Source organism: Lynx canadensis, chromosome A1 (genome assembly GCF_007474595.2).
Source record: "Lynx canadensis isolate LIC74 chromosome A1, mLynCan4.pri.v2, whole genome shotgun sequence".
NCBI classification, from domain to species: Eukaryota; Metazoa; Chordata; class Mammalia; order Carnivora; family Felidae; genus Lynx; species Lynx canadensis.
In genome coordinates, this window is record NC_044303.2 from 82,692,134 (window position 1) to 82,710,778 (window position 18,645).

General features: G+C 53.5%; 1 protein-coding gene across 2 annotated transcripts in view; it reads right to left on the minus strand.

Moving 5' to 3' along the window:
- The window catches only part of RASA3 (RAS p21 protein activator 3), a 120,764-nt gene that overhangs the window by 26,413 nt on the left and 75,706 nt on the right, over positions 1-18,645 (minus strand). For both annotated transcript variants that reach the window (XM_030314534.1, XM_030314535.1), the window contains exons 5-9: positions 17,028-17,104; positions 6,808-6,888; positions 6,221-6,293; positions 3,356-3,432; positions 1,186-1,290 (exon numbers count right to left, since the gene is read on the minus strand). In XM_030314534.1, coding sequence (XP_030170394.1) covers positions 1,186-1,290; positions 3,356-3,432; positions 6,221-6,293; positions 6,808-6,888; positions 17,028-17,104 — 413 coding nt within the window. The remainder of the gene's footprint in view (positions 1-1,185; positions 1,291-3,355; positions 3,433-6,220; positions 6,294-6,807; positions 6,889-17,027; positions 17,105-18,645) is intronic.

Sequence of the window (18,645 nt, forward strand, 5' to 3'; positions counted from 1 at the left end):
ACAACACGTTGACTACGGGGGAAGAGTCTGCAGAGCCACAGACCTAGAAGTTAAGGTGGGAAAGTAGGGAAGGGTGGAGGGAACTGGGATGAGCAGGGGGAAGTAGGTGTGTAAGTAGTCAGGGGAGACTCTGCAGTACCAGAACTGTCCTGTGATGAATACTCCCCTGCTAGCAATCCGTGGAGCAAAGCTGCGACCCTTGTATCGAATGTGTGGGGCCCTGAGCACCCGAGGGGCCTGACCGGGCGGGTAGTCAGGCCAAGCACCAGAGTACATGGGCACTTTCTCGCTGTGTTCTGACCGGACACTCTTCCCTTAGGTCTTCCGCAGTGTGGCCATGCGGGAACACTGCTCTGAGTCTAAGGGCCAGGCAGACATGGGTGTTGGTAGCTTGTGTCTGGCCGAGGCACCTGGCTAGGGGTCCACTGGGGCTGTCATGTGAATGTCCCCTCCTGGTTATAGAACTAGGGACAGTTCAGCTCCTCAGTGCTCCTAGCAGGAACCAGAAGCCAGCTGAGGGCTGTGCTGGTGCTGTCCTCAGAATTAAAGACACAAATTCTAGTTTCCTGGTGACAGTAAGCCGCCATTAGGCAGAACACAAAAATCTACCCACACGGTGAGTTTGTAGATGTGCAGGGCTCTGGTATGTGGCATATGGCCTGTGACACCCCTTGTCCCCATCTTGTGTATCTGTTAAAGGAGAGTGTCTGTGGCTTCACAGTAATGACATTCACTGTGATATGAAGTGATTTATGAAATAATCATGAAATAAAACCAAGGCACATTCCTTATGCCAAATACAAAGTACCCAGAGAAAACAGGAGAGGAAGACAGAGAGTAGTGAGGCCTGCCTCCTGGGACACATGAGTGAGGCAAGAGGCCGAGCTGAGGGAGATCTGCCTCAAACAGCACCTTGTTCCCTTCCTCAGCAGGTGACACCTGTGACGACGGGCCATGGGGCAGCCTGGAGCAGCAGGGCTCTCCAGGTCAAGGCCTTCAGCCACCACGGCACCTGTGTGCTACCTCTCACCTCACCAGAGCTAGCTGGGAGCACGTGCAAAACTGAGGAGGTGGCTAGGAGGGGGCTGACCTGTGTCATCTCATTCTGGCTGTTCCACACTGCCTCAGCCACCCTGTCCCTCCACCTACCAGGAGGGTGTGGGGCCAGGCATGCAGCCACCTTACCAGGCTTCGTAAGAGCTGGACTGTCGCAGCACATTCAGCGGAACCCTTAGTTCTCCCAGAAACTCATCTCCAAATTTCAAGTTGCTGGCATTCCAGAGGTCAACTCTGAAAAACAGCCAACGGGGCACAGATCTCCATCAGGGATGGCCTAGGGAGGGCAGGCCGACTGCAGTGTTCCTCATCTTCCCCAGAAGGGTCTGGGACAGGATAGAGCCTTCAGCCCCACAGGCCAGCCTCCATGAAGAGCCACACTGACTGAGGACATTTGAGATGTGAGGTCAACGCAGGATGTGACTTTGGAATGAAGACATGTGTTCCCTGGGCCTGGGGGGTAGGGAGAGGAGCTGAGGGCCTGGGGTTAGGGTAAGGGGCCTCCTGCCTTTTCAATAGGATGGGAAGACCATGCACTTGGGTGGAATTCTCACTGTTCCCTCTGATTTGGGGCCATGGTGACTGTACATGTGGGATGGAAGGATGGGATGGACAGACGGTGTTTCCGGGTGCTGACAAGCAAACATCGTGTGTCCCCCACAGTAACCAGGGATTACTCCATGAGCTGAAAGTTCTCACCACACTTGGTGGTCACGGGGAAAATTTTGGAAGACCACACCAGCCCTCTGTTGCCCCTGAGGTCTGAGCAGGAGCCGCAGGCATCGTTGGGGGGTATAGGGTGTGCCACAGGAATCCAGATGCGTCAGGGACATGGAGAGGAACAATGTCCCATGGCATTTTTAGCATAAACAAAGAGCCTTTAATCTGCCAAGCGACACCTTAGCAATGGGCCAAAAAGTTTCCAGCCAGTCTTTTCTTCTTTTTAATAAGAGAAGCATTTAAAAATATTTTGGGTTTGTCTGTTTACAATACAACAGCTAGAGGGGCGCCTGGGTGGCTCAGTCGGTTAAGCGTCCGACTTCAGCTCAGGTCATGATCTCACGGTTCGTGAGTTCCGGCCCCACGTCGGGCTTTATGCTGACAGCTCGGAGCCCGGAGCCTGCTTCAGATTCTGTGTCTCCTCTCTCTCTGTTCCTACCCCACTCACATTCTCTCTCTCTCTCAAAAATAAATAAACATTAAAAAAAAATTTAATTTAAAAACAAACAAACAACAGCTAGGGAGGGCTTCACTCTTGAATTTAAAGCCAAGTCTTGGATAAACACTTCTTTCTCTGAACAAGAAAGGGGACCCGTGTCTGAGGGAGTTGGGGCACTGCCTCTGACCCCCAATGGGACTTGCAGACGTGTTTGGAAACGGAACACTTAACCTAAGTCTGTGCTCAAGCCAAGACCTGTGTGTGGAGGCTGGCTTCCCTCAGGACTCGAAGCCACAAGAGGAATGGAAAAAGAGGCCAGGGGTCCCACATGTGGGGGAGGGAGGGGCCTCAGTCCACACCCCACACCTGACAGCCCCCACCGGCCCAAGCCCCACCCTCTGCCCCCATGGCCTGGTTATTGTTCAGAGGCCTGAATTGTCACTGCAGGCTCAGGGAACACCAGGGTGCCCCCCAGTTGAACGTCTGTGGTATGTCCAGTCACATCTCATGCCCCTCAGGAAGCCCTGACCCTACAGGAAGGCAGATTGCAAACCATGTCAGATCTGAAGAATTCCTCAGGTTCTGGTGAGCAGGTCAGACCTAAACGTGGATGATGGGAAAGGACGCCAGGTGATGGTCTCACAAGGCGCTGGGAGGGAGGTCGTAGAGAGGCTGGGCTCCCAGGGGCTGCAGCCAGTGGGCATGAAGCCTCGGAGTAGCCCCTCGAATGGATGCCAGGGGACCTCTCGTGCAGCCTGTGCACACCATGGCCTTGACCGTGAGTACCCCGAAAGCAACAGGACCTCGTGCTAGGCTGGGTGAGGCCACCGGGTGGACGGAGCCTCACACACACTAAGCAGCTTGACCTCACCTCTGAAAAAATACTGCAGTGTGAACTCCAAAACCACATTTGTCCCTTGGGTTAAGTAAATGTCCTCTCGGGCACCACCCAACAGCTGGGAAGTTTACAGCTCTTACTTCAAGCAACTCCCAGTGTCCTACTATTAAAATTAGCAGAAAATTGAAAATTCCTCTCTCTCCTTTCCCTTATTTGTAGAAACAAAACGAAAACCAAACAGAAGAGGTGAGTTCAGACTGCAACCCCCAAGCAGGAGCCTCAAAACCCCAATTCTCACTCACCGGATTTCAAGTTTGTCTACGTCTTCCTCCTCAAAGTCAAAGTGGGATTTCCGGCTGTAGCTGCAGGGTCTGGTCACCTGGAGGGACAAATGGGTGGAAGCCTGTGTGTGCCACATCACTGCCCACTGAGCACCCCCACAGGCTGGCCACCCCAGGCCCAGGGGAAGAGGCCAGGGCCCCCCACCCAGAGCTGAGGTGGGATCCCAGCCTGCAGGCACACCCTGAGCCCCATCTCCAGGCGGCTGGGGCGCAGCAGGCAGGGCTGTGCCAGCACTCCACACGCTCCTCCTGGCTATCCTCCCAACACCCCCTAAGCACCTGGGCCGGGCCCCTCCCTCCTCAGCCCCAAAGCTCCACACACCTCCCCTCTCCCTCTCCCTCCTGATCTCACCCCTCCCCAGCCTCCCATGTCAGCACCTCCACCCTTATGGCATGTTGGCAGTCCATGCCTCTGCCTCCTGAGCAGGGCTCCCGTCCATCCACGGCCTAGCCTGGCCTCAGCCACATCCACCTTCAGCCGAGCCTTCTGAAGGCCCCCTGGAGTCCCAACTAGTTCCCCTCACCCAGCACACAGGGAGTCTTCCTAAACCTGCACCCCCTGCCTGGCTCACCGTTGGACCTCTTCCTCACTGGGAAGCCTGAAGGTGACTGTGAAATGCCCCCTCTTCCAGGAAGCCCCTCAGAGTCTCAACTGCCTGATATGGTTCACAGTGCTGATAAGGTCTATCATTTGCTGTCTGGCTTCCAGTATGGTGGCCATGAGGTTCCTGCGTGGCACCTAACGTATCCACTGAGTGAATGAATGTGGCTTTGATAGAATTTTAAATAATTTCAATAAAACATTTAAGGGTTTTTATATAAGTCTAGCCATTATCCTGGGACAAACTGGTCTGGCGGCTACTTCCTGTTGAAACTCCTGTAGGAGGTTGTGTGCCAGCCCAAAGCCCACCACTGGGACACCCTGCTCCTTCTGCCAGGGGCTCAGCCTCAGGGTGAGTCAGAACTGTGGGGCTGTTTGCAAGCTGAAGCAGAAGGCATGCACAGAGAACCAGCCACGGGGTGTACTTGTCAAGCAGGGCTTGGCCCTTTGAGTCTAAGACGATAAAGTCCAGCCAGAAGCATGCTCCAAGGTCCTGTGGTCTGAGGCCATGGGAGAGGCAGGTGCAGCCTGAGAGCCTACATCTAGGCCTGCACTGGGATCCTGTAGGATGTAGGCCTACCCCTGTGCTCACCTGTACTTGGGGCTTACTGAATTACTCTAGGGAAATGAGGCCCACATTAATGAGTGAAATATGGGTATATGAAATAGAAAACAAGCCCACAGAAGTGGACGTAACTCTCTGGGTGATGCAGGCTGCAGCAAAAGCCTATGGCTTTACCGTGTGTTATATTAAAACAAGTTTGGAAAGTGCTCATCTAACTATTCTAGGCAGCCTAGATATCGAAGGGTCTGGCTGCTTTTAATGCTTTCATATTAAAAACTGTTCCTTATTCTCTGTTCCAGATCCCTCCCTGTCTCTGGAGCCCTGGCATGGATCCCCCTTGAAATCAGGTTGACAACATCAGCTTCCTGCCTGATCTTGAGTCTCTTAAAAACCATTTTCTTCACGCGGCTATGAAACAAGAATGTCCTTCTGGGACAGAAAATGGTGCTTTGCCTTCAGCACTCTGACCCCCATACCCCTTCTTACAGCTGCCCCAAGAAGCCTGCCTTCTCCGTTTCAGAAACCCATGGGCTTTCTGGACACCAGTCAGAAAAGGTCCAGGTTCTCTGCCCGTGAGCTGCTTGGTTCTAACCCATCTGTCCAGCGTCATTTACCAAACTCCCCCTTCTTGCACCAGCCCCACTCTACATCTCGATACACTCTTTCCTTCAGCCTCATGATGCACCTTCCAGACTCTACTCAAGGGTCCCTGCTCTGCGAAGACTTGCTCTATTTCACCAGTCGTTTGCTTCCTGGTCCCCGAAGCCACTGACTTAGCAGCACTGAGCAAGTGCAGGAACCCACTTGTGTGCTCTCTGCGTGGAAGCAAGCTCACGAAGACAGGAGTGGAGGCCTCATGCCACCTTGGCCGCCCAGGACCTGGTCTGTAGGAAATGTGCAAGAGACCTTTGCAGATGGGAGCACATCAGCCTCAATGTATTTCCTACGGGTCACGTTTAAACTGAAGCATCTGCGTTTGCTCCCTGCTCTGTTCCCAGTCCTCAGCCCTCACAGCTTCCATCACACTAATTTCACTGGTTTACAGTTCTGAGGCAGCCAAGGGGTCTCTTTGTTCACATACGTTTCCTTGGGGCACCTGGGAGGCTTGGTCGCTTAAGCCTCAGACTTTGGCTCAGGTCACAATCTCACAGTCCGTGAGTTTGAGTCCCACACCGGGCTCTGTGACAACAGCTGGGAGCCTGGAGCTGCTTCGGATTCTGTGTCCCCTCTGTCTCTGCCCCTCCCCCACTCATGCTCTGTCTCTCTCTCTCTTTCTCAAAAATGAATAAACATTAAAAAAAAAGCAAATACATTTCCTCTTTTGCTTCAAACCCCCTCACTATTTCTGGTCAACAAGCGTCCCTCCACAGCTCAGGAAAGACTAGTGAAGCAGGCAAAAAAAAAAAAAAAACCAAACCAACCAAACAATAGAAAACCACCAAATCCTGATCACTTGGAAAGTATCAGTTTGTCAGCATTCAGATCAGAACTGGGGAGGGGAGGAAAGTTCCTCCGAAGGCAGCACAGGAAGGAGGGAGGGGTCGTGTGCCGCGAGGTCGCTGCGGGACCTGTGGAAGTAAGGTGACCCTGCCTGAGGCCTGTCAGATCCACCTCCTCCCGCAGGGTCTCAGTGTGACGTCTGTGGCACTGAAACACCAACCTCAAAATAAAACACTTCATCAAACTGCGGGTTGTTGGTCTTCTTTTTCACCTTCGTCTTCTTTGCCTCTGATCTGAACCGGGGAGGAAGGGTGAAGGTTAAAACCAATGCTGCTGATGCCAAATCTCTCGCCCATAACTTACTGCCTCTCTTTTCTTGTAAATATTTCTGCCTGGTTACCCTCCCAACACCCCCTAAGCACCTGGGCCGGACCCCTCCCTCCTCAGTCCCAAAACTCCACACACCTCCCTTCTCCCTCTCCCTCCTGATCTCACCCCTCCCCAACCTTCCCATGTCAGCACCTCCACCCTTATGGCACGTTGGCAGCCCATGCCTCTGCCTTCCAAGCAGGACTCCCATCCAGCCACAGCCTGCAGACGAGGAACCCTTACTGAGCCAAGAATACCCAGTGTGAAGAAGCTAAGGGCTTTCTTCACAAAGCAGTTTTAGGGCAACAAAAGAAAGAAAAGTAAGCCAGAACAATATATTCCACCACAGGGCCCATCCTGCACTTCCCAAAACAAGGAGGCCTCAGCATCATCGCACCAGAGTACAGCTCGCCGGAGAGGCCTAGACACAGTACTTGCCTGCACGGTCCTGCCAGGGCCACGGTGGCATAGGGGTCACACTGCCCGTTCACAATGGGAAGGCCTTGGCACTCGAGGATGCTGCAGAGAGAGTGGCAGTGTCAGGGGCGGGAGCCGGGGGCCTGCAGGCAGCTTCTCAGGGCTACCCTGAGGTCTGAGAGGACAGCAGCCTCAACAGCCCAGGGCCGAGCGTCCTGAGTTCTGGGTGGTGGTCCCGATGCCCGGAGCTCCCATCCAGCGAAGAGTAGTGGGTGGTGGGTGCACCGATTATCAATCCAGAAACATCTGGGGGCAGGGGACAGTGGTGCCGCATTCAGGACACCCTCCTGGTGACTCCCATGAGTGACACCTTCCAGAGCTTTCCTTCCCAGTAACCCGACACAGTAGACACTACTGCGTGTCCACGTTGTAGGTGGGGGACCTCCGTGCCACATGCGCTTCTCGGCAGCAGAAGCTGCCATGGTGTCAGGGTCTCCTCACGCCTGATCCCACCTGCAGGCCCTGGTTCCTGGTTCTCTTTGCATTCTGGAACACGGCCAGCCACACAAGTTCTGAGCACCTTTTCCACGAATTCTGCCGTCTCTGTCACCCTGGGTGTGCTTCCCTGGACTGTCCCTTCTCCGGGCTGTGGGGCATGCCGTCCTGCTCCTGGCATGCAGGCTGGAGCACGTGCTGGATGTTAGGCTCTCAGGCTGCTGGAGTCCAGATGCGCCGCATCCTGGAGAACAAGGCTGCTGGGCCTCCTGCTGCTTGGCAGTTAGCGATCTCCTGCTGCACACTGATTATGGCCATTCTTGTTTGAGGCTTTGTCGGGAGAGGCACCAGGACAGGCTGGCCCCACCAGCAGGCTCTGTGCGGAGTGCCGAGTGGGAACAAGGATCTCCACTGGCGGAGAATCAGTGCTTCCTAGGGCTGCAAGAGCCTCTTGGATCCACAGCCCCACGCTCTGCCCGACCCCGTGGCGCTCGCCCTATGGGTTCACACAGGCCTGTGGAGCGCCGTGGGGCCCCTCCTCTCCAGAAACACCCATAGCGGCTCAGACCCCCAACTGCAGTCTGTCTCCCCACCTGCCTCCAGGCTCCACTTGGGACTCCCCCTGCCCCTCGCCACCCACACGGCTCCAGGACAAAACCAGGACCACTGTGGCCTCCCTGTCTGCTTCCCTTACTTGGGGTCAGAGAGCTGAACTGCCGACTGCCCGCCATCCAGAATGTTCCACCCGTACGGCGTCCGGCTCTTTAGTTGACTGTGGTGGGGGAGGGTCCAGTTCGCAGCAGGAGTCTTGCTCCCACAGAGGGGCATGACTTTCACCATCTCCCCTGCGACATCTCAGGGCTCGTTTCTCTTTGGTGCTGGGAAGCCAGAAACCAACCTGCTTCTCATTCCTTCCTACGTTGAGCGATCTGAGCTGCTCCTCTCAGGAATGCTTTAGCCTCTAACACTTAATAGAGTATTTCTTTCTGGGTGAGAAGTTTCATTTCCTTCGTTTCTCCTTCATAGTGCTTGTGCGCCCGGAGCGTGTGCCACGCCTGTCCTGGCCAGGGCACTTTTGTACACAGTTCTTCTTTCTTCCCACCGCGTTTCTCGTGGAGCCCGTTGGGTGGGCTGAGCCTCAGAGACTGCCCTGTTACTCCGATCAGCTGTACCTGGTCTTTCAGCTCTCTCTTTTACCTGTTTTATGGACCATTCCAGGGTTCCCTCTCAGATTACTGACTTGGTCTCTGGTTTCCCTCCTCCCTTCACTGACTGATCATTCCAGAAACATTTATTCGCCCATCGAGTCATCACACATCAAATATTTGCTGAGCTCTTCTCCACTCAGGCCCATCTCCCCAAATGGGCGAGCAGCTGTGAGGAAGTCAGAGGTTCACATCTGAAGCTTCGGTATGCTCAGCCAGCTCGGCAGCAAATACAAGACGATAAACACGTGACATGCAACTGTCACGTGTGGTCATGCAAGGGAAGAAATAAACTGGAGACAAGGGCAGAGAAGTACAAGTCGGGGTCAACCTCTCAGGTGGTTGGAGGTCTCGGAGAGCAGGTGGCCTTGGGTCGCGGTAAGAAGCGGTGGCCTTGGGTCGCAGTCACCTGTCAGAGGCCGGGAGGCCCCCAGGGAGCAGCACTGTGAGATGCTGGGGAGGCAGCCTGCTCAGGATGTGTGCGGGGAGACCCGAGCTCTCTCCCCGAGCAAACGACTCATTTAATGCAAACACGTTTTTATTACATTCACTTGTTATCAAGAAGGTTTACATGGCAAGTATGCCTGAGTTTGCAGCCTCAGAGATAATGGGTTTTCATGGCCATGGACTAGACAGCATCGCTAAGCATCACACTGAAAGCAAGTTTTCTCACATCTACATCCTAGGGAAGTGCCACCAGATGTGGGCAGCGGCCACCCTAGGGCAGTGAACGTTGCTGTCTTTCCTTCTCCAAGAGACCAGTCTGAGAAACACTCTATTCTCTAACTCAAAACGAGGGTTGGATGCTAACTGCAGTCACACAAAGACACCTCGGAGGAAAGAATCAACACCTTCCCATCCCGCATGCCGCAAGTGGGAACCACAATAAGGATGCCAGCCTCCCTGTGCTCGCCTGCAGACAGCTTCCTGCGGCTACAGCCCCGCACACAAGCTGGCAGGGGGCTCTCGCAGACCATCCGAGGCACACGAAGCCGAGGTTCATTTTACTTCACACACAGTGTGTGTCTCCAGGCCCATTCTCTTTGAAACAACTTCAACAAATGCTTCAGAAAGTTCTAGATAAATAATGGAAAGGGGTAAAATATTTACTACCTTGGGTATTCCCAGGTCCTGGAAAAGACACTGTGGAACATACAGTGACCCAAACAGTCAACTGAGCCGGAATCTAACACACCCCAAGTACAATATTTTGTGTGTATTTTAACATTTATAGGATTTTATCTTCAAACTGACCATTAACGCATGGTTATGCCTCTTAGCTGGAGTGACAGCCTGCAGCTTCAAACTCATTTCAATTTCTCCCTTCCCTCCATGTGGACACATGCTGGGGCCTCCGCTGCCTGCCCACAAGGAGGAAATGCTGAACTGGGCAGTGTGCAGGCATGAGAGAGCTGGAGACACGCTGGCCGTGCAGTGACAAGGTGTCACCGGGCCACCAGCCTGCCACCTGCTCAGCCTTCTGCCCTCACACTTCAGCTTGAAAGGCTTCCTGCCTCCAGAAAGAGCCACATATCAATAGCCTGTTGGCTACTTTTTTCTTTTTGTAATTTCCTAATAACAGAAAGCAAGATCTCTGCTAGATTTGAGGTGCTGTTGGAATTCCCCACCGGGGCGCACCTCGGGGTGGGGCTGCCTGCGGCCTGTGCCCGCTCCCCTGGCCATCAGCCCTGCAGTCTGGCCACATGAGCAGGGCCCTGGCCAGTCAGCACGTGCTGCTGCCAGCAGGACTCTCGTCAGCTTGGGAGGTGCTGGAGCGTGAAGGCGGGAAAGTGCGGAACCCTTGCTTTCAGACAAAGCAGGTGACCACGGGACAGCAAGAGAAAGAATGCTCTGCAGGGACAAGAGAGGGAGGGCTGTGGAAAGGGGCGAGCAGAGGTCTCGTGCAGCGCCAGCAGAGCCGAGTGCTAGTGCACACGTGTCTTCTCTCCTACTCATCTTCTGGCACACACGGCCGCTGCACATTGCCCACACGCACCCCTGTTCTAAAGGAAGCGGTACATTGTCCACAGAAATGTCTACGAGCAATTGCCCCCGATGCACAATATCATGTCCACTGGCCCTGGAGTAGACCTCAGCGGTCTCACGGATACTTGCAGATCACACACATCGACTACTTAATTCACTGCACAAATGGCTTCAGAACCCTGCCTCCATGCTCAACAGGCCGGCTCACACCTGCCAGCTTTTCCAACACTTGTCTCCAGTGCAGTGACATGCCAATGCCCTCACATGTTGACATGCAGCCAGAACGCAGACCCCGGGAGGCCAGGAACAGCCCTCAGCCTGCAGCAGGGGTTCATGAAATATTTTTGAGTGAGTGATAAAAAGGTACATTAATCTTTGTTGGGGATGAAAATAAAGCATGAGATGAGGCCCTAGAGTCCAAGCCTGAGATCATGCACAGGCATCTGTGTGACATGGGGATTGGCAGATGCCGCATCCACATACAGACGAGAACGTGAAGGTGGTGGCTCACCAAACCACGTGGGCCTCGTCAGGCGTCCAGGCCAGCAGACTTGGACATACAAGTGAACAGGACAAAAAAAGAGGGGTTACAATCAGGAAAAGCCAGGTGTGGAAGGAACAGGGAGGTTTCCGTGAGCAAGTCCAGCAGGTGTTCCATCCACACGACCACACGAAGCCTGGGTACTGACGGCACCACCCAGGCAGGTCAGGGAGAGGTGATGGGAAAGCCCACAGATAACACCCACTACCAGCAGGACGCAGGACAGGTGAGGGCCATGAGCCTCCAGACTCCCAAAGCCTCCAGGGTGTACACGGGTAATGGACACCCTCAGGAAAGCACTGCAAGCACTCACGGAACAACCTGTGGTTTTGGAGGGAAGGCAGCCTCACCTTGCTCTTCAGCCTGGCAGGGAGGGTGCTCCCAGCAGAGAAGGGTACTCCCGGCTGGCAGGGAAGGGTTCTCCCAGTGGGGAAGGGTGCTCTCAGCTAGCAGGGAAGGGTGCTCCCAGCTGGTGGGGAAGGGTGCTCCCGGATTGCGGGGAAGGGTTCTCCCAGTGGGGAAGAGTGCTCTTGGCTGGCGGGGAAGGGTGCTCCTAGCTGGTGGGGAAAAGTGCTCCCGGCTCCAGGGAAGAGTGCTCCCAGCTGGCGGGGAAGGGTGCTCCCAGCTCGCGGGGAAGGTTCTCCCAGTGGAGAACGGTGCTCCCGGCTGGTGGGGAGGGGTGCTCCCGACGGGGAAGGGTGTGCCCAGCAGCAAAGAGGGATACACTGGAAGCAGGGAGAGGGAAGGCCTGGAGAGAGAACTCAACCTGGCCAGAACACCCCCAGGCACCCCATGAAAGACCACCTAGGCCAGGTGAGAGGTAACGGGAGTGGGGAAGGACCTCACAGTGCAGGTCCTGCAGCCTCTGGGTGGGTGGACTGCCAGCCCCAGTAGGAATTACTGGCTGTGGTGTGCTGGGTGGTGGCCCCCAAAGAGATGTGACCTTATTTGGAAAAAGGTCTTTGCAGATGTAATCCAGCTAAGGATCTTGAGATGATGAGATTATCCTGGGTTCAGGGTGGGCCCTAAACTCGATCACTAGTGTCCCTACAGGAGGGAAGCTTCACAGACACAGTGGAGAGGGTCACGTGAAGGGGGAGGAGAGAGGGAAGGGACTGCCTGCAGCCCGGGAAGCTGCAGAAGGGGTTGGGGGAAGGGACCGTCCCCTGGAGTGTCCAGATTGCGGATCTGGCTTCCAGAACTGGGATAGAATAAAGTTCTGTTGAGTTAAGCCACTTAAGATTGTGGTGTTTGGCCTCAGCAGCCCTAGGAAAGTAACACCCCTGCAGTAAGGGAATGACATGTGTCAGGAAGGCTGAGAACACATCCCCATCACGTTCTAGAGAGGAAAGTGGGGATAAGTCACGGTGATGGTGCTGCCAGGCAGGAGGGAGGGCCTGAGGTGATTCTCAGGCAAAGAGAGAAGCGTATTAGAATGAATCTGCTTCTGCCCAACTGACTTCAACGGCCCATCGTCCAGCTCTTACTTTCTCCAGAGCCCAGAACACACTGTGAGGTTGGCCCAAGCCCTTGCCAACCTTTGAGATGCCAGGGCACAAGGGGAGAACACACACAAATAACCACGTGTGCTCCTGCACAGATGCCGGCATAGATGCCATTATTCCAATCTTACACAGGAGGTGATAGCAGAGAAAGTCAGAGTTACATGGCCAGGGGAGATTCTGCTGTCTTTGGACACCAGGATTTGGGGTCCTGAGGCTTTTACACTTGATAGAGTGTCCATTGTCTCCTGTTCCATCCCAAATCAGGGCTGTTAGTGGAAAGTCCCAGGGGCACAGAACACACTTAGCTCTAAGGGAGAAAGTGATAAAATACAAAATGGCTACAATGTCAGAGGAGACCTAGTGGCCATGACGCCCATGTTAAAAAAGAAAAAAGGATCACAAATTGATCATCCTAACTTCTACCCTAAGAAATAAGAAAAGCAAAAAACCCACAAAGGCAGAAAGAAGGAAATAGTAAAGACCATAGCAGAGATAATGAAGTAGAAAAATCAGTAAAACCAAAAGCGAGGCCTTTGTAAAGATCCACAAACTTGACAAATCTTTAGCTAGGTTGACTGAGAAAAAGAGAAGACTCATATTACTAAAATTATTAATGAAAGAGGGGACATTTCTAATGACCTTAGAGAAACAAAACCATTTTTAAAAAACATTATAGAGGAGCTAACCAAATGGGAAGGCAGTGTTTCAGGGGTTGGAAGGTTTAGTATTGCTAATTCCCCAAACTGACAGATTCAATACAATCACGATCAAAATGTCAGCTGCTATTTTTGTGGAAATTAACATGGTGACCCTAAAAATCACATGGAAATGAAAAGAGCTCAGGATAGCAAGTCACCAAAAGAAAAAAAAAAAAAAAAAAGGACCAAGATGGAGACTCACGCTTCTTGACTTCAAAATGTACCACAAATCGAAAGTTGCCAAGACTGGGTGGTACCAGCATAGGGACAGGCATGCAGGTCAACGGGATAGGTTCTGAACTATTCTATTGAACTAATACGTTCATCCATTCATAGCCCAGTGGTTTTCAACAAAAATGCCAAGATAATTCACATGGAAAGAATGATGCCAAGACAATTGGATATTCAAAAGCAAAGGAATCAATGCTGGCACCTTTCTAACACCACGTACAACAATTACTTCCAAACGTGGTGAGGACCTGAAGCTGAGAGCCCAAACCATACAAATGTTAGATTGGATTAGGAAATGATTTCTTAGATCTGGACCTAAAACACAGGAAACGACAGATAACTTAGAGTTCATTGAGATTTAAAAGTCTTGTATCACAAAGAACATTACCAAGAAAGTGAAGGCAGACAGCAGAATGACAAAAAATGTTTTCAAGGTATATATTTGACAAAAGCCTAGCATCCAGAATATACGAAAAAATCTTACATCTTAACAATAAAACACTAATAACCCAACGAAAAAATCAGCAAAGGACTTGCACAGACATTTCTTCAGAGAAGAAACAGAGCTGGCCAACAAGGACGAGAAAGGATGGTCAGTGTCATTTAGGGAAACGTAAGTCAACGCCGCTTCACACCCATCAGGAGCCTGCAAAAACAAACATGGAGAATCACGTGGGTTGGCAGGCATGTGGGGGGACCGGAGCAGTCGCACACAGTTGGCCGTGTAAATGCGGTGACCACTGTGACAAAACAGTCGGGCATTTCTTCAAAGAGTTAAGCAGAGTTAAGATATAATGCACTGATTCTACTCCTAGGTTACGTACCCAAGATAAATGAGAACAAGTCTGTACAAACGCTTATACAAGAATGTTCCCAGCAGTATTCACAATCGCCTCAAAGTGGGAACAACCCAAATGTCTACAAATGGACGATGATAAGAAAATGCGGTGTACCCACACAGTGAACATTACTCAGCCCTAACATAATTGAAGCCATGATGCCTGCTACTGCGTGAGTGAAACTTGCCGACATCATGCTCAGTGAGAGAAGACAGTCCCAGAGAACCACACGTTATGTGACTCCGTTTATGTGAGACATCCAGGATAAGCAAATCCATAGGCAGGAAGCAGGTCAGTGGTTGCCAAGGGCTGGAGAGTATGGGTTACAGCTGCCCCTGGGGACGGGATTTCTTTCTTGTGGTGATGAGATGTGCTGGAACTAGACAGTGGTTAGTGGTGATGGTTGCACAACCAAGTGTGCATTTTACAATGCTGAATTTTATGGTATGTAAAGGATATTTCTTAGTGAAAGAAAAATCTACAGTGCAAGGCAAAGTGAAGAAAGAAAAGTCACTGGTCCCTCAGACACCTCTGACTCATGTGATTGGAGGATACGTGCCCCTGTGGGACTCTGTGGCACCCCCAGCCTCTTTCTCCCTCATTGCACCCCTATGGGGGACCCTTGTGCCCTGGAACTCTGAACAAAGTGTACTAGCGTGTGGCAGTATGTGCCGATGGATGTGCTGCTTTGTACATATATGTATAGGGTGTATATGTGCCAGCATGTAGACGAGTGTGTGTGCTCATGTGTACTAGCAGGTGTACCAGTGTACATGCTACTGTGCGCTAATGAGCATGCTAGCGTGCGCCAGTGTATCCTAACATGTGTACTAGTGTGTGTTTGTGTGTGCTAGCAATGGCAGCGTGTGCTAGCATGTGTGCCGGTGTGGGAAGTCGTATAGGCTAGCATGTACCAGCATGTGTAGTAGATGCGCTGCTGCGCTAGTATATGTAGAGTATACACTAGTACATCTATCAGTGTGTACTCACGTGTGCTAGCATGTATGCTAGTGTGCGTACTAGTGTACACTAGGAAGAAGCGGTAGGATCCCACCACAAAGATGCAGGAACCAGGCAAACCCCTGGTGCTCTAACCAAGGAGACTTCCAGAAGGCAGTGTCTGGGGAGCTCCCGCGGTTGGTTGGCAGGGACAACATGGATGGCAGGAACTCTGGGGGTGGGTGGGGACCGGTGGGGATGGCAGGGTGGGTAGTTGTGAAGTATCGCTCGGTCTCCTGCTCTGGGCACCACACCTGTCATCTGATCAGGCCCACTCCCCCAACCTCTCCTTGGACAGGACCACGGCTCTGTGCCCTCCCCAGAGAAACAGCTTACTTCCACCCTCCCTCACCTAGACATGAGGCTGGACGGGATGGCTGTCAGAACAGGAATCCTGGCCCATGTCTCCCATGTTCACCCTCCTGACTCAGTGCTCTGCCCAGCCTGGTCCATTCTGTCTCCCAACCTCTAAAGCGCACTTCTTATCCTACGTAAGGCTCTTTCTGAACAGCCTTAAGTTGTTTTGGAACACGGTGAGATAAGCCTACCAATAAACAAGGAAACAGGCAACTCTCTCTCCCTGCTACAGGGTCTGAGAGCACAGCAACTACTTCAAGAACAGGAGCACAGAAGCAGCGAAGGACAAAGCTCACGGTGTCCTCCCCATGTCCCACACCAAGTCCTGTGCACGTCCTACACACATTCCCATGCGTGCCCCCTGCAGCCAGAAGTGACCAGATGACAGGTTCCAACGATGCTGTGGGAAGCAGGCCAGGGCCCCCCAGGGTGGCAGATGATGTGGGATCCTCCTCGAGCCCCCACCCCGGGCCCTATGCAGGGACACAGGGAGCACAATCCTAAAGTGGAACTCGCCCGATCTCACTGAAGCCCTTTTTGCCAGAGATGGGTAAGAGATGAATTCAGGAAACTGTCTTCTCCTAAGATGAAGCACGCGGGAACGTCTGGTCTCTCTCCTGGTTTCTGTGAACCTTCACTCTTCACTTCCTCTTCTGAGACTCCCTCCCCACCGCCCTTCACTCAGGACATACCCGAGGCTCCAAACATGCCAGCCACAGACAGATGGGCCAGATGGCACTCTGACGCCCTCCCACGGGACCCCCAACTACTGCAGGTGTCGTCGGTAAAAACAAATGTGGGGCCCATGGGGCAGGCAGTGAGAGAACATGGTCTTGGCCAGGGTGTGTGTGCCCCGAGGTCTCACTGGGGTAACAGGGCAAGGACCCTGCACACAATGCGAGCTTGTGCGTGTGTCTGGGCATCTCCCAAGAGTCCTCGGCCCCCTCCTCTATGGGATCCGTGACCCTAAATGTCAAGAGCCTCACCCGCTTAGACACGTGCACAGACATTCACACTCACCAAGCGTTGCAGGGTAGATGGAGCCCTGGATTCGGAGTGCAAGGTCTGAGTTCAGGCCCTAGCTCTGCCGACAGGCCTCGGACACACCTCTGCACTGTTTCCTCACCTGTATCGCCCTGGGTGAGACAGCACCCTCTTTGCCTAAATGTCCCCCTGAGTAAGTATGGCTATTGACAAAAGCCAAATTCATTACCTCTAGCATTTGCTTTACTGAGGATTTTAAGAACAATGTGCCAGAACCTCTAAAAACACTGTCATTGTGGGGAATCACCGACTTTGGGATTTCTGACTCATTTGTTTGAAAAACAAGGACCCGTCCTGGGTCAGAGTTACTACTTCGTGAAGACCAGGTGTCCATGTCTTACCGCGTGGCCAGCTTGTGGCAGACGACGCCCGTGTCGGTGATGACCTCACTCAGCCTCAGCTCCAGGTGGACCTTGCCCTGAAAGGCATAAGGACAGAGGGTCACGAGGCGCTGGCCACGCGTAGGGGAGAGCTCCCCAGAGTCTCTGCTCATAAACGTGAAGCTGTGTCTGACCGCATGCAGCATCCACAGCGCTGCCCCCACCCCACTCAGATCCCAGGGCTCCAGATGAGGCACGGCTACCCCCGAGTTAAAGGGTCCAGCCCAACAGGCACATTGCACTCCCAGCTTTAAGGACAGCAGACCGCTGTTTCAGAAGAAAGAAGTCAAAAGGCACAAGGAACAGGTGCCAGAGAAAGCAGCCTCCCCAACATGTTTGCTTGCTTTTATCTGCGTCCCTTCATACAACAGGTGCCTGCATCAGACACCTGCCCTGTCGCCTCAGTACATGTGTATGTGTGTCTGTGTGTGTGTGGCCTGGACACCAGGCCAGGGGATCTCAGTCCTGTGCCCCAGGCAGGAAGTTAATGCCCATGGATGCTTCTGAAGGACAGGGGAGCAGAGGTGGCTGGAATTTTGAGAGCAAGACCAGTGCTGTGTTTCTGCCTGCATCTACGTCTCTGCCAACGTCGGCCCAGCTGGAGGACCCAACCAGGTTATCATCAGGGGTCAGGGGTCAGGAGAGGGAAGAGGAGAGGGGACTGCGAAGAAGAGAGGAGGCTGTTCCTAAGAAACATGCAACAGTAGCAGGTGTGACACACTGACATATTTCTAGGAGTACACACAACGTTAAAATTAACGCTCTTTTTAATTAGAAAAGGAGGCTGAGCTGGATAATCTCCAAGGTCCCTTCTGACTGAAACTTCTAGACTCTGCAACTTGGGGAGGGCCCTCTGAAGGCTGCCTTGTGCTAGAAGAATCCAGGGCCCCAGACTGACAGACGGATGGATGGATGGACGGGAGGAAAGCATGGGCAGGACTGCTCAGCAGCGCCCCCAGTGGCCTCCTGGGTTCTCCTGCAGCTGCGGAGACACCTGCACAGGGCCCTGCTTGCCCAGAGGCGTGGAGGCCAGCCTCCCGGGTCCTCTGGCTCACCCACGACACTGACACGGGAGACCTGACGTGCCCCTGATGTGCCCCATGCACTGCCCTTTCTGGCCCTTCCCTCACCTGCAGGACAAATGGTCTCAGGAAGGGGAAGTGATGGATGATGGGTCCAGAGCAGCATCACACCTGCGTGACCCTGGGCAACATCCGGTGTCCAGGGCACTGACCCCGTATCTGCAGAGGCGCTGACGGGCTCTGGCCACGCACATAACTCCAGGAATACCTCCTGAGCACCGCGCTTCCCAAGGGGTCAATGGGCCCTTCCCAAAGCCCTGGGAGCTTCTGGCCCAGAGCGCCCCTCCCATGACAAGCGTGCACACAGCAGGCTCCAGGACGCACACCACCCCATCCACCCAGCCTGGGAGGAGTGGGCCTCGGTGCCGCCGGCTCTGCAGGTGCGGCAAACACACGCCCACGCTGCCAGCAGTGACCCTGGCGGGCCGCATCCTGCAGCTCCCTTGCGCGGAGCCGGGTCAGGCTCCGGGCTCCCCGCCGGCGCCCTGAGGCAGGCG